The 16,934-nt window shown below is 38.0% G+C and overlaps 1 protein-coding gene across 1 annotated transcript in view; it reads right to left on the bottom strand.

Moving 5' to 3' along the window:
• The window catches only part of SEMA3E (semaphorin 3E), a 145,478-nt gene extending 140,119 nt beyond the window's left edge, over nucleotides 1-5,359 (bottom strand). The window contains exon 1 of the mRNA XM_009961326.2: nucleotides 5,239-5,359. Within this exon, the coding sequence (XP_009959628.1) occupies nucleotides 5,239-5,353 (115 nt within the window). The 5' untranslated portion in view covers nucleotides 5,354-5,359. The remainder of the gene's footprint in view (nucleotides 1-5,238) is intronic.
• Nucleotides 5,360-16,934: the final 11,575 nt, after the last annotated feature.

Here is a 16,934-nt window from a genome sequence, read left to right on the forward strand (position 1 = left end):
TGCGGCCTCGGGAATTTGGACATGAAGAAGAGACTGCTTGTCATGCAGTTTTTCTAAACACTCATAATTCTGGTTATCAGCCCTTATACCCAAACACGATTAGACCTGGAGTCATAATACAGGATAACAGTTCCTAAACCCTCAGAATTATCCTACTCTTTAATTTACTGTAAGAGAAATACAAACTTTATCTGTTATATATATATATGCACATATTTTATAGATATGTATATATAAGTGTGTATATACATACACATAATCATCTATCTTTTTTTCATACTGACTTCTCTGAGCTATATGTAAGCATAGAACACAAGCTAAATCCTAATTCTGGTACAAATTCAAGGTGATTCATATCTAGCATGAATTAACATCATTCTTGAATTTGAATTTGCCTTGGTAGGAAAACTAGTCTTTCCTAGTCATTCAAAACCAAAATTCTATTAAAGTGAAAGCTGTTAAACGGAAAACATTTTTGTGCATGAAATTGAATCAGTCATGATTCAGTTATGGCTTATGTGGCTAGTCATTAATTAGCCATGATTTACATGGCCAAGTGATTCCTGTAAATACTATACTTGCATCAAATATATATGCGTAGTTCACAATTTACAAATGCCTGTCTAAGAATTCCCTACATTTTTGTTATTCAATTTAGTTATTAGTCCCTGAGTAAATTTTGCTGCCATCTAGCTAGAGAACAGCCACAGTAAGATATTATGATGAAATTCTTAGAGTCAATTAAAATTAATTCTAAATTGCAGTTATCAAGAAAGTTAAAGTAGGTGTGCTGAAATCTGGCCTCTGCAAATGACAATGAAACATTTTTTTCTGCTCTAACAGACCTCAGCAGCCCTCAAAGATGATTAGCCAGCCCTAACAAACATAAGTTCTTATACAGTAAATGTTTTATATTACTCATTCAACATATTAAAATACGGATATGAACATGGAGAGTATCACTTCTCTTCTGTAACATTTCAGCTCTCCCTTCCTTAGCTGTCTACTGCTGTTGTTTGGAATATTTATGCTTGGAGAATAAATTTTCTGATCCAGACTATTTTCTTCTAAATTCAGTCTGCTCCTTCTGCCTGCTGCAGCTTGACTGTACTGTAGAAAGTAGAAAGCAGTTCCCACAGCAGGTAAAAGGGAGATATTGCAATGGATTAGGCAAGCACAACTGCTACTTAACCACGCCTTTTCCAGACAAGAACAGTGTCCAGTGCATAGCTATGCAACCTGAGATCAGGTGATGCCAAAATCCCTCAAGTCACTCAAGAGTAATGTAAATAGGTGAAACAGAAAACAGATCCCTCAAGAGCTGCAAATCTCTGTGCGTAACCAACTATACCAGATCCCATTGCTGCAACAAAATTGTACAGACTGCTGTAAGGGCTCAGCATTTAATTTTTGTACTGTGTTACATTTGGTTTCACCATATTCACAAACTAGAGGGAAAAAAATGTTAGAAATACACTGCAAACCATGTGTAATGCTTGAATTACACAACTACATCCTTCATGGGTTCTTCAGGCATACATGCTTCTAGAGTAGCTTTGTTAGGCTTATATAAATACATCTCCCCTGTCCTGTGGAAACCAAATCCATTTCAATCTGTAATGTAAATGATTTCTTTTTAACATGCAGTGTGTGCCAATTTCACCTTAATTATATAATTCCCATTGCAAGAACTCGAACTGTGGGATACTGGGAAAGAATTTAGCCAGCAGCCTATAAAGAACAGGGGCTGAAGCTTGGCTTCCATTAACACCTCATTAGGCAGAGCCTGTGCTGTATGTAAAATGAGCTAATGATTTTTAAATGTAGTTGTCAACCTATAACTTAATAATGTAGAAATTTATTTCTCTGTAACACTGAGCAAGGGATAATACATTTTTATTTCTACAAATCAACATGAATCTATTGGAGTGCGTTATGACCCCAAGCAAGATCTTCGTTGGTCATAATCAAACACTGACCTTTAGCAGAACCATAACATGAATACCACAAGTGGTACTAATTTCAGTGTAAATTGTCTGATAGACACAGCTGACAGTTTGAGAAAAACACCTTCAAGTCCTGGATATAAATATAGTTCAGCTTACTAAAAATTAAGTTAAGAACCATAAAATGACTGTTAGGTGGTTATAGGATTAATTCTAATCCCATATAAAGGAGTGGCAAAATTCTCGTGTTTGAGTTTACTGTGAATAAAGACCATCCTCTACCTTACCAAAAATCACCATTACAGTTTGCATTAACTTGACAGGTTTAACAGTAGTTCAAGAATGCAGGACTTTCATTAACTCCCACTGAAGCTGAGTAAATGGCCATAGAGTCAAACTGGGGTTGCACAACATATCCCTTAATTGGCAAGGGGATTGCGGTATTCCTATCCATCAGGTGACCCCTCTGCGCAAGGGTTAGGACCTGATCTTGTTGCAGTGGGTTTGGAGGCATGCGTGCGCTGCAGGTGAAGTCTGGTTTGCTGTGAGAGCAAAATGTTCTCACCCACTCTCAGTTCACTACACTTTCACTGAGCATCACTTTTAAAGAAAGAAGAGAAACTGAATTTATAAAAATCAGTCTCTGTTTCTAATTTGTGGAAGCCCTCTCTCAGCTCTTTAAAGCAACAAGATTTTGAAACAGATTAGTTTTAAATACTTCTTCCATAACAAAAAAAAAATCTTATGTCCATAAACCTCACCGTATTCATCATAGGAGCTTTTAGCTTACCAGACAGCACTAAGCCTAACTTGCAATAGCCTGCATCCCAATTAACCACCGGCATCCACAGTTGGAAAGGGAGGCAGTGAGCAGTCATGCTTGCTTTCATGTTTCAGGGTCTTTGCAGTGAAATTTTAAACTGAGTTTACAGCTACTCTGCACTGAAAATTTACACATATGGGCTTCATCATCTGTACCACACAACAACTCACAGGACAGGCTGGAGCAGCTTTATAAAAAGGATGCACAACTACCCGTGCCTAACTGGTACCCACAGTAGCCTCTCTCTGGAGTAAATGCAATTAAGATGAGGGACCCTCCTGCTGTTCCTGTTTGATTAGTGAATACAGCAACGACATTTACTCATTGTCTTCATGCTTGGTCGCTACATTCTTTTGGCTGGGAGGATTGCAATAGCTGTTCCCAGGGCGCAGGCAGGTATGCCATTTCTAACCTTTGGCTCAGGACATGTGGGCAGGCACTCACTGACTGCAACACAGCTTTTAAAATCAGTCACATTTCGTAAGTGTGAAAAATGCAAAAGGGTATTGTACAAGGCAAAATATAAGATGGTGATGCCTGTATTCATGGTAGAGAATTTACTCGGGACAGATCTTTCTGTGTCATTACATCTGAGCAAACTGACATCAGGCAAGAAAGGTTTGGATCTCTGAGAAATTGATGTTTTAAAATCTCCTTGAAAATATCAGAGTTATGATGTGTTATGGCCAAATTACTGGCTCCCTGCTGAAAATGGAAGTAGTATGCAGTGAAATGTACACTGATTCCAACCAGCGGAAAAACAATTACTTCTACAAGTGAGCACAGAAGCAGTTAATAGTCACAGCACCATAGTGGGGAGCTTGCCAAAACTGGCAGCTAAGTCGGAGTCCTGAACTGGCATAACAGTAGGTCTATTTGTCTCATTTACTGTGCTTTTCTCATCTCCCTTACTCCGTCACAAGCAAACAAGTATCAAAAATAATGATAGCCTTAGTAATTACACCTAGAAATAAATCAATGCTCAAATACACATTTTCAACAGTAAGAGATTTTGAAAGGGTTATATAATCAGCATTTGTCACTCATTCCTACTGTATTCTGAAACCATAGGCTAAAAAAGAAGTGGTTTATGTGTTAAAAGGGGTCATATAATTTATTTCATTGAGAGCAATTAATTATTTACTTACAAGACAGCTTTCCATGACAAATCTTTCTTTCTTTAAAACATGTTTCACTGCTCTATAAATGTAAACCCCATTTCTTATAGCTTCCTAGCAAGACATTCAGACCAATTATCCTATTCAGCTTCTCCTTTCTTTATAATTGGTAATTTAGCTTGCTATATAAAACACAATTAAACCCTGTTTAGACTAATGCTGTCTATACATGGAGCTGTAGCTGATGCTGATTCTTAAATCTTAGCCATACTTAAAATAAGTATTCTAATGTACTTCGCACTGATGCAGCTTAGTTATCACTTCCATAACCACAGAGAGGTTCTTGAGTAAATTAGCATTTGCTCATTCCCAACTATGTCAGCAAAAAGGCATTCTCTTTTCATCTTTGCATAAGAGGTAATATCAAAACATTACTGATTGGCCAATCATCATTTTATCTTGCACACTTACATTTTTTTACTCCTACTGCAATGACTGCCTGTCCTATATTTCTAAGTACATAATCTACAAATATATGTACTGCTGCAAAGAACTGAAATGTCACGGCTGTGCACAGGTATTTTTATATATACATAGGGTTAAAAACAAATCAATAGGGAAGAGTTTAAATCACATGCAATCCAGAACTGAACAAGGAGATAATCTGAAGGAGCTAAGGAAGAATGGTTCAGGCTTAAGGGAAACTGAAACTTAAATAATTTAAAACAAGAAAAAGATTATAAGTACTCGACATACATATGTCAGAAAAAATAACATTTTTTTCTTTGGGTAACTCAGTTAAACTGCAAGCAGGCTTACATTGGCAGTTAGTCACTTTAATTATAGTGTGATGACACTTGCTAGTTTAGAAAATGAATCATATGGTTGCACAGGAATTCAGTCTTTTTGGCTTAGCTATATTTGTAGATAGACAGAATTCTAAAAGTCAAACTGACATTTAATTGTTTAAGGGTTACTTGATGCATAAGAGTATATTTATTCAGCAATAATTTCAGGTTATCTTCCCCATTTCTTTCCCTCTAATAAGAGATCAAACGTCCTTCTTAGAGCATGGAGGATAAGACAGAATGACAAGCAAACCTAACACACTTTCAGGTAGAAGAATATTTCACTAGCCTAAAATCAACACTGTAAGTGCCTTAAATCTTCCAGAATTCAGTAAACTTAATTATGGGTGCAGTTTAGTACAAGGAAACAATTCACAAGATTTCTGAACAGGAATATTTTACTCTGTCAAAGGACCATAATTTAACCCCGATACAATATTTTCAGTGAAGTCAATGAACTTGCATTAGCATAAAGTGTTTAAAAACCTGACACACTGACCTACCTTTATGTGACAGACGTAACCTTGGCTGCCTCGTATCTGTTGCATGACATCCAGTCGGTAACTCTAGTAACAAGCCATATAGTGCCAGGATTAACAGGTCCTGGGCAGATGCCATCCTGCCCGAGATCAAATTCTTGAGCTCTTCACTTAACTGCTGCTGTTTGTTTGTTGTTTTGGTGGGTTTTTTTTAAGGCTCCAAGTTCCACTTCTACTTGCCCAGTGCAGTTTGATCTCTCTCTTTGGTCAGTTTGTGGGGTATCTCTATGGGAAATTCAACGTTCATCAGAGAAGCGACAGCCTCCGCTAGCCATTTGTCAAGCTGTGCAAATGTCATGTAAAAATATTCCCTCCCTAGGACAATTGTTTATAAAGTGCGAGGACATTCCAAGGCGTTACTCTGCAGTGTTGTGTCTTGAGCTCTCTTTAGTAACTCTGCCAGTGGATTCAGGAAGAAGCTGTATTTTCAGTCCCTCCTGCAAGGCAATTCATTCAGAGGAGGGAGGGAAAAAAAAAAAAAAAAAAGGAGAAGGAAAAAAAAAAAAAAGCACCCTCCTCCTTGGTGCTCTTCAGAACTCAGCCCCTTGCTCTGACTTGCCAAACAGCTAGTTTTAATTCACCTTTCACCTTTGCTAATTAAAAACAAGAAGTGCCATTCCCTCCTGGAGTTGCAGGATCCACCCAGCAGGGAAGCCGGGCTGCCAGGCTGCTGTATTTACTGGGAAAGGTCCGGGAGGGTTGAGGCTATGTACAGTGCTAGCTGCTCCTAGGGAGCATTTTAATCCACGTGCCGTGCACTGATTCCTCAATTGCTTCGTGGTTTCACGTTGTAAAGTATCGGGAGAAGGGTCAGAATTCCTCCCGTCCCTCCCTTTCGAAAAGTCATTTCAGCTTTTGTTCCCAGCTCAGTTTTAGAGGATTAGCCCTTGAATTAACTATTTAAGTACATTATCACGTAGAGTCATTAAACAGCATGCTACTAAGTGAATCAGAATAAAAAAAAATTACGTTGTATATCCTGTCTTACTTTAAAGGAAAGGGTTTGGGTTTTGTAATTTAATTTTTTGTCTAATGTGTCTTCTCCCTATTACATTTTAAATGTCCGTAAGTCTGGAATCCTAGGTCATCTATACATGTCAGCAAAACTACTTATCTGACTAAATGCTTGTAGGATTGGGCAGTATTAAAAAAAAAAAAAAAAAGCAGCTCAAGCAGAGACTTGTAATAACATGACAAACAGCATCAGATTTACAAGTGTCAAGCAGCTACCTCATATCACAACTAACAAATACCTGAAAACTTGAATCTCTTTTTCACAGTATTTGTGATTTAAAAATATACCCTTGGCAAGAACTGAATTTTTATAAATCAAGACTATAGATCTGTGTCTGGAATACATTAATTAAGGAATAAATTTCTCTGTAATTAAGATCTCATGCATAGAATAATTTAGAATTTTGTAAGGTGCGTTATAGTCATTAACAACTGCACTTTTCTTAATAGGATGGAGTATTAAAGTCAAGTTGAGTCTTTATACTTCTCACCGTTTTATACAGAAAAAGAATCACAAAAAAAAGGAAAATGAAAACCAATATATGCATTTAATAATAATGCACTCAAACAAATTTGGTAGCCGGCAAAGGATAATGATATCTGGAGATGAAACTGTATGCCAACAAACTGAGAAGAACCCAGTACAATAACATAGTGAAATGCTGATAACTGTAATAGCGGGATGTATAGATGGGAGAAGACAGATCTGTTCAAGAAGAATAAAAAAAGATGAACTATTAGGACAGAAAAAAAAATCATCATTGTTAAAAAGACAGAAGTAAATTATGAGATTGCCCAAGGACTCCTGAAGGCTGTATAGTCAGGAGCAGGGAGGAGGTCATGTCTACCTGTTAGTTCTCCAACAGCAGGTCACGTACACATACCTGAGCTTCCTTCAAATCAGCTGGAAACTGTGCCAACAGCACTTAAACCACAGGAGCAAGAGCTAAATCACGCAGCTATTTGCTCCATTTCTTGCAGACAACTGCAGGTTGCACTGAATTTTATGCTGATGTGCCAGCTGTCTGGCAGTAGCTCAGCGTGTGTACATGAGACATTGTCAGTGCAGAAAGCAATGGAGGCTCTGCCTCCAAGCACTGACCTCAGCATGGATGAGTTTATTGTCTACCCAATGGGATCATTATTATTATTGGCACCTTTCTGTAGCACTAAGGCATACAAACGTTCTGCGTTTGACTGTTAAAGTCTGATGTAAATGAGCATTATCTGGTGCCTGTTGAGGTTAGCGAAGACTATCTGAAAATTTTCAGTTGTCTTTGGATGTGATTCTGTGAGGTCTTGCGAAATATTTGCATTTTCTTCCGAAAAAAGTAATATTAAATTCATAGAATTCTCAAAGACTCATTCTTTCTCAACATAAGTCTTCAAAATTTAAAGATTTCCAGTTCTGAGATAGTCCAAAGGGATTTTTTTCTTTTCTAACACTACTTCTAATTTAATGTATATATTTCCAAAAAGGACACAAAAATCCAAATGTAAGCTCACAATTTGAAAACTAAAACCATATTCGGTGAATAAAAGAAACATTAGTGCAAAACCTAAAATATTGCCTCTTTCTAGTATTCCTCTTCAGGCTGTATTAGGGTGGTATTTGTTCATTTTCCCAGGCTAAGATTGTAGATGCTCAACAGACTGAATAGTTAGACTTCAGGTATTCTGAGGTGGTACCAAAAAGTGCAACAAGTTCAAAACAATTTCCTCAGCTTTAAAGTTCTGGTTTCATTTTCCAGTTGGGGAAAGGGAATGGGGAGTTGGAAGGGACAAGGGAGCTACTGGAAACTATTGGCCTTATTTTGTATTTAGATAAGGCGTAGGGTGCAGCAGATCTTTTCAAACAAGGCATATATAAAAATAAGGGCAATTCCCCACCAACGTGAGCTTACATGCACTCACACGCATTTCTAACCCCACACATCCCCAGCCATTACACAGCTCCTTGGCTCCCTGCAAACACAACATGACCCAGGGCTGGAGCTCCTGTAGAGTCAGAAATACCTGAACAAGCTGATTTTCATATTTGTGCCCAAGGACAAAGCTTTTTTTATCTGAAATCTGATTCTCAAGCAGGGTGGGCCGTGTGGGTGCCTCAGGCTCCTTCCCTTGCCTGCCGAGGGAAGGGCCGTGGAGGAAAGGCAGAGAAGCAGAAGCTGGAGCTGCCACTCGATGTGAAGGCTTTGGCTGTCAGCAAGAGGTGCCGGCATGGGAAAGCTGGGAACGGCTGCTGAACTTGGGAAAAGATGCCTGCACTGGAAAGAGACCTAACAAAATAGAAGAGAAGGGCAAAATCCACATATAGCTATACAGAGTAGACTGATTTTTTTTCCTAAGAAAAGTGAATGTTCTCACAGGGTGAATCCTCTCTTTTTTGTTTCTCAAATTGCTGTGTAAGGATTTCAAGACTTACACCCTTACACGACAAGTTTTGATGCAAAGTGAGTAGTGGAAAGGCACACACGATTTCAAGTCAAGAGAAATGTGTGGCCGCAGGCAAGGCAGTCAAGCTCTTTACCTCAGCATCTTTTCAATTAAATAGGCATATGGTCTTGTCTCAGAGGGTTTTTTGAGAGACTTCTTCCTGAAGGATTTTAAACAGTAGGTAGGACAGCAACAAAGATGTTCAAATATTAAGATTCAGACTTAGATGAGTCTAAACACAGATGCCCCAGGGCTGTGGAGCCCGCATGTAGTACGGTGCTGGGTCTCTGAAGAGTAAACAAGGAGGGTTTATGGCTTATTTTTTGTTAATAAGGCAAATAAAACAGATCTCTGTCAAACCTGAGTTTGTTTCGGTAGTGAGATCTTCAGTTAAGTAAATGTTGACAGATAAGTAAAAAATCAGGCTTGTAAACCTGTAAGTAAAGAGTGTTTGAAAATTTAAATTGAAACCCTGTATTTGATGACTGGTCTAGAATCCCTATAGTTACACTGTTCTAAAGAGGAAGACAACAGGTTCTCTTAAAAGAAAAGGAAAAAAATAAGGTTGTTGTGTACATTTGCTTTCTTTATGTAAAGTTGTCCATTAAAAGAACTACAAATTAATTGTGAATAGCTATGTAAAGTCCGTGAACCATAGTTTGATTTGCTACAGCTGCTACAGATCCAGAACAATTCTAATGAAGTCATTGAGCCTGTAAATCTAAATTTTCTAACATAAAATACTTCTGACATATTGTGCAAAATGGTTTAAGTTTAACTGATAGTGAAATGTAAATGCAGGACCTCAGTATAAATAAGTACATCTGCAGCTACTAGCACCAGTAACAAATTCCAAATATTATAACTATAAAGCAAAACAAAGTGTTTAGAAAAATTTAAAACTGGGGTTGTCCAAGATTTGCCATAACCATACCTTAAAAACGGTTTTAAAAGTTACAAGACTGCCTCCTTTTTCTGATGACGATACGCTGAGCCACAGCAGGAATTCTCTCTTTCTTTATTGGGCTATGCTTGCATATCAAAAGAAGGCATGCAACCCCAAAAGGAGCTGTGTGGCCTTCACTGAAGTTAGTGATGCCAGTACAGTAACTGTACAGTTACTGATGCATTAGTACTGTAACCTAGTAGTTACCTACAGTAACCTAGTAACTGTATTGCACAGGTAATCATATCTTCATTTGTTTAATGGACAAAGCTTTAAAAGACACTTAAAGAACTTCTCTTACCATACTTCATCTGTAAAACTTTTTTATGTCACTGCTTATCCACTGGGCATTGCAGTTCTTATTGATACATCAGCTTTCATATTCTATCATACAGAAATCCTTACAACAAATGTAGGAGATGAAGGAAAGATCTGTATGTCATGTAATTGTTATCTCTGTCTTATGTCTGCCTTTGAGGTGGGAATTCATGTCTGCTCCAGTCTCCACTACAAACTGGCAACTGACTTTCTTGCATCAGCAGTACTGGAAGAAACGGTAACATAAAACTGCTTGTCATTGGCATGTTGAGGGTACTGCAGCCTCATAACTCACAATCAGCCCACAAAAAATTCTGTGGGCACATTACCAGCACTGACAAGACACAACAAGCACACAAAAAAGCTGATCCAACAGGTGAGTAATTACTCAGTAATATCTTCTGGGATCTCTCTCAACAAAAGAAGCAGAACCACCACTTGGATGACCCCAATGACCCTCGGGAGGATATGCTAACTGATAGCAGAAGAAGGTTGCCAAATCCTGTTTGATACAAAGAAATAACCGGAAATAATAATAAAACTTCGTCCTTATATGGAATTTTCAAATTAGAAATATTTTAGATCTTTGCTTTTTTCTGCAACAGCTGGATCCTAACCGCGCATGAAATTAGAGGTGTTTATATGTAATGTCTCCAGGACAGGGAAGTGTTATTTCTCTTGTTTCATACACAGTGCATTCTCTCTTTGATCCAAGATCAAATTTAGACAATATTCATTAAGTAAAAGAGTTTGACTGAACATGAACCTGTACTTCAAACTAGCCACAAAATTACATGGTAAATTAATGCTCTGGAGGAAGAAGAAAATTCTCAACTGGATTTCATTCCTCTTAATTCCAGAAAGACTGGCTTTTGACAGGCAAATATTGAAACATACTGTCCTTGGAACAATGTTGTTTACAGTAACATCATTTTGATGATAATTACAGGTGAATGTCAATACTACTTGGGACATAGATCACTTACTTTGGATAACCTTTAAAAACAGGTGGAATAAATGTTTCTTTGTTCAAATTCAGACTTATTAATGGGATCCTCTTAAGGATGTCTTTGCAGGTTGCCCTAAAAAACCGGCATATCAGCATACCTTATTCCTGAAAACAACCCCATGTGCCTGACTTATAATTAGTACATGGGTCATAGCAATCTGTACGTTTAGTTATGGATGAAAATCAAACTACTGATTTCTCTAGGGGAATGTATTTTTGATGATATTTTTGCTACTAAATAATTACTGAAGTCTCTCAAAAGAAAAAAAAAAAAGAAACAGTTTTTTGTTGAAGATCAAGATGAAATATGGCATGTCATATTTTCCACTGATCACTGAGCAGGAAATAAAAATGTAATGGTCAAAATTCTAATATTAAGTAATGATGGCTTTAAGATATTTCCTATTAACTCAAATTAAAGAATATATTTTATTAAGAGTTAATGATGCCCTTTTTTATCCCAAAAGAATGATGTGAATACTGTGTAGTTCTCCCTTTAAATGATTTTGCTTCCAATCGATTGCTTTTTGATTCTTCACTATTCAAAAAAGAAATAAAACAACAAACAAAATACTTGTTATATAAGAATGATGTTTTATGTCTTGAAGGTGCCATTTAGTTGCTTCAGTTCCTAGCTACTGATGCCTCTGTGCAAGAATGAGGTGGTTTGGCCATCATCAGAGACAGGTATAAACAAAAGATATAAGACACAGAAAGATATAACCTACGCATTTTCTTCTGAAGCCTTCAGCCATCTTTTAATGTAATTATCATCTTAAAGGTGAAATGGAAAGCATTTTTAAAAAAATAAACCATTTTGACCACAAATCAATTGCAGGTTTAAAAGCTGCAAATGCATTTTGATTCAAAATATTTGAAAATCTGTTCCAGTTTTATTGCCCACTAATGGATTCCACATTCCCACTTGAATAAGGTAATGACATCATCAGTCCTGATGCAAGTCTTGGGCTACACTTAGTTTGTATTTTTGCTTATATCTATTAGTGGAAGACATACTCCATGACAGATCCCAAAAGCAGAGAGCAAGAACTGACATATGCTGTGATTTGCATCAGTGGGACATAATCTGCTTTCAGGAATGAATTAGATTTCTTGTGGCAGCAACATGGGTCCAAAAACCGAAGGAAAGATGAAGGAAATCAAAGACACACTTTTGGGCATTTAATACAGAGCATGCTTGGAAGTGAGCTGTCTGTATTCAACTGTAATACAGAAAGAAGCTTAGCTGATACGCTTCTGTGTCACAGTAGTTAAAGCATTAAATCTCTCCTTGGTTTAAAGACGTTTATAGGTATGTAACCTGCTTTGAATCCCCTTACAGTTGTCAGGCAGCTAGCATTTAGGTACTGTGATGCTGAGTACTGAAGTGCACAAATCCTCAGTATTTTGCAGCAATTTCTTGGTAAGCAGAGGCTGATCTCACTGTAGCCATAGACAGCTTTGGGAAGCATGTGAGATCCTGAACCTTTCAAGTTCTGTTCAAAACCTCTCAAAGGAATGAGGCGCCCCGTGTGGTGGGAACGGAACAACCTATTTCCCTTGAGGTCTTGAGAAATCCCAGCAGTAACCAGATCGTCACTTTCAAAGGAGAAAACAAAAAAAACCCGTTGCTATGTTTCTAGCTGCTTTATCACATGCACACGTGCACACACACCCATGCTGCCTCACAGCCAGTAATATCTCTATGTAAGAGAACTTATTTTCTGATTGATTTACTGCCCTTTGCTTTGCAGTAGTTGAGACAAAAAGATCTGACTTAGCATTCAGAACCCGGGTGTTCCTTACCCCATAAACATTTTTTTTGCCGTCATCTACTTTATTATTATCGTTAAGAAAGTCATTATCATTGGATTTCACTTTTGACATGCGTCTAGACAGATACTTATTTGACCAACCAGAACTTTCACTTAAAGAAAAAAAAAAGAGAAAACCAAAACTAAACCCAAACCAAACCAAACCAGAGGCTTTAATATATTTTCTTTATTGAAGAGTCAATAGCTTCAGCTTTCAAGAAGTCTCTGGACAGGGTATCAAACAGCATTAAGTTAATCCTTTAAATTACAACCTCGAGGAAATGAGAGAGGAGTGTCAGTATATTTTACAACTAGATAAGTGAATATTTTATCTCAGGGAAGTCCGTTATCTGCCTGTTAAGACCATTTATATCATAATTAAGGATGGACAAGTATTATCCTGGCTAAGACACTGCCATCTTCATAGTCATTTGATATTTTTCCGATGATAAAATCAATGGTTCCAGTTGTTAGAATAATTACTCAGAAAATCAATTTTAAAGCTGTGTAGCAAAAGCACAGTAGTATTGCCAGGTGTGAGAAAAACATCAAAAATCGAATCCTAAGGCTATGTTGGTTGATACAGAAATTTCATATACACAAATTTCCCCAATTCAAAAGAACAGCAACGAGATAGAAGCATAAACAGGAGGTGAGCAATTGCCTGTACAAATGTGGAAGGCTCTCCTCAGGCAAGGGAGGTTCATTCCCTTGCCATAGCAGAGCTGAATTCAAAGTGAGTGGCTGTAGCTGTGAAACAGGGCACCAAGAAAAATCAAGGAAAGCATCGTGGCAGCAGGATGAATTAGACTGTGGACTAGCTGGCTCGGGATGTGGTGAAAGCCATGTTATTTGGGGCATTTTTGACTAGGCTACCCTGCCCTGCTGGGGAGGTGTACCGGATGATGTATCGGTTGTTTTCCATCCCTAGATGCCATGATCTTATAAACCTTGTGGCTTTGGACCATGTCTATTTTGAATTTACAAAACCACTTTGTATGTAATGGGCAAGGCAAGGATTAGAGAGCTGATTAATTAGACCAGTACAAGACTGTTTATACAGGGACTTTGTACACTTGGTGAGGGCACAGTGAAAACCACACTTCTCTGGTTAATCCCTCTGTAGGGATTCTCTGAATCATAATTTGTTTTTATGTAAGTGACCATCTTCCTGCAACACCAAAGGAGGGCATGACCCAAAGGGGAAAGTCACCATAGACTGTAGTTTAGTCTGCTATGACTTCCCTGCTCTAACACAAAGCACATGTGTATTCCCTAAAATAGAAAAGTTAAAGTAGGCAAAACCAGAAGGACATACAAATTATGGCTGCCTGGGGGAAGCCCTGATTTACAATATAGCAAGTTATACAGTCTGGTGTTGCTGTGATAGTTGATGCTTAGCATAATTACCATAGCAGTTACTATGATAAAGTTTTTAAAATAACAATAATTAAAATATTAGGGAGTTGTTAAATCATCTGGAACACAAAAGTGGTCTGTAAAACGCAGAACCCTCTCATTTTGGTTCCTGTGTATCACTTCTGCCGTCTGTGTAGCTCTTATTCCTTCAGTTATATTTTCCTAAGGTTTCAGAGCCAAATTATTGCATCACCAAAAAGACCAGAAACAGCATGGCCTCATTTTCTGGTTGTGTAAAATGACTCAATTTAATTTCTATTAATAGGGAAAACTAGGAACATCAAATATCCTGAAATTATAAATCTATTGGTGAGAAATGTGAATATGCTAAAAACATGCATTCAAAAAACCCCTTGTTTTATGAATTAAATTTCTGAAATTGAATTTTTGGAGTTACATCAAGCTAGTTGCAGCATTATTTGTGAGAACTGAAAACTCAATAAATAAAATACACTTGTTCAGTAATCCAAGCCAATACTTCAGCCATATCCTTCAGACTACAAACAGTCCCACTGATTTCAACAGCAGCATTCATGTGCTTTAGGTTAAGCAAGCGGTTAAGTCATTTGCTGGATCAGGGTTAAAAATCTTGACTTTTTTAGTACTAAAAAAATAGAAAAAAAAAAAAAAATGTTTCCAGTAACAGTGTTAAGAAAGAACAAACTATTCCTTAGTTTTAGATCTGTTTTCCCTGTTTCAGGAATTTTCCCAAAACAGGTGATAATATCTGTGAAACTGGTTCCAAATAGAGATCACATTTTTTGCATCTGTACAGTTTAAAATCAGTTCTGAGGTGATGGAAAACTGAGGGTTTATAGGGTAAGTTGAGCAGAGCCGGTTTCAGAGAAGTGAGGGCAGGCAAAGTGAGCCAGAAGTGGAAGTGCAACTGGAAGGTACCTCTCCAATGCTAAGAGGGTCAGGGGATGCTTTCTGGCTACAAAAGTGGATGGCACAAACTGATCTGTGTCCATACTGCTTAGGGTTAATGCATTATAGTGCAGATTGGCCACATCCACTTACAAAAAGTTTGGACCAAAGGTTTCTCTGTGATCCTGTGTTCCTGAGCTGTGACTATCCCCCTGTACGTTTTATTAGTTTCAAACTGTCTAATAATACCTTGGGGGTTGCGTTGCAGTTCACTAGTTTGACATTTTTATGAAACAAAATTAAGGTTCTGTGATTGCATGCCATCATGGGAGTTATGAAGGCTTGTGAGCTTTTCTGAGGATGCAAAGCCTACAGAGATAGTGTTGAAGGACTGTGTGGGACAAAGACTGGTGCAGCCTTTTTGTGCCAAGAAGGGTCCATGGAGTGAATTGTCTCCTGGACTGGAGAGAGCTGGTTGGAATACTCCAAAAAAGAGTCGGGGAGCAAATGAAACGTTAATTAGTCCTGAGTTGGCTCAATGGAAAGAGACTGAGATGGACTCCAAGAGATGTCAGAGGGACAGGAGAGAGGTCAGGGACCTTTCTCTTTTGTACTTCCTTTTCATCTGTAGGACAGGAGCCGTTCCCTCCTCTACCTTCCCTGCTGCAGCAGCCTTTGGCTGCACTCAGTGCTCAGTGCAGAGTAAGAACTCTTCCTTTTTGCTTGCCACTGACACCTCTCCTATACATCTTTCCTTGTATTTTAGGCTGACATGAGGGCTGAGCTGCTTCTACGTAGAAGATGGATTGGCTTTCTCTTCTTCATAAGGTCAGGATCAGCATGGTATCCAGAAACTTATGCTACTCATGCCTGTCCCCCCAGCCTGTGCGTGAATAGCTAGATATGAAATATTCAGGCTCAAAGACTCCTTCCCATCCCAGCTGCAGGCAAAGAAGATTGTCTGTTGCCTCTTGCAGGACACACTTGTAGGCAATTGCCTATCTCTGTTTATGCTGTGCAAGCTTTTAACAGTCAGATACGGATATGTGAGTACAAATCCTAATCAGTGCCTACCAGTTATTTCACTTTGCTGGAAATAAATATTATTTAGGAGGTTAGGTTAGCCACTTCTGTCATCACACAGCTCTAGATATTCTTCAGTTTCTGACAAAATCTTTGCAATCTGTATAGTTCCTCTGTACCACTTACAAAGTTTCATGAATATGCCTTATTCAAGTGACTTTTCCGTCCTTTTTCTAACTGTGTCAATGGAAGCAAAACAACTTATTTGTAATTGAAATTAGTGTTTTCCTCTTTGAAATGCTTGGGACTTCATTTGGCCCTCTTCTTATTTCACACTTAGTGTCATAATCAATAAGCATTATTGGTCATTTCTGGTCACAAGGTCAAAGGACACTCAAATTTGAAAAGATTCACCTGAAGCCTACATGAAAGTGATTGTTATGAATCCAGAGAAAAGAGTGTCATGAATTTTTTTGTTATAGAAGAAAAGGAAGTAAACAGTATAACCTGCAGAATTTATACCCTGTTTTGACTGTACCAACACTTTCCCTGGGGAGAAATGAGATAGTAAACTAAGGGTGCATCTGTCTGTGTGAACACTCATGTCCTGATTGAGATTATGAGTTTGGAGTTTTCTGATTCACATACCACACCTCAGTTCACATTGCAAAGCAGTGGGAGAAAATGCAAACTGGATTCCTTTCTGATGAAACTAAAGTGGAAGATACATTCCAGGATTGCACCCAACATGCTCCTCCTGTTACTGGGCACCAATCCAGGGAATCAGACTAGAACTAATCCAAAATTAAACTCC

The sequence above is a fragment of the Leptosomus discolor genome, chromosome 1 (genome assembly GCF_034619465.1).
Source record: "Leptosomus discolor isolate bLepDis1 chromosome 1, bLepDis1.hap2, whole genome shotgun sequence".
In the NCBI taxonomy this organism is placed as follows: domain Eukaryota; kingdom Metazoa; phylum Chordata; class Aves; order Leptosomiformes; family Leptosomidae; genus Leptosomus; species Leptosomus discolor.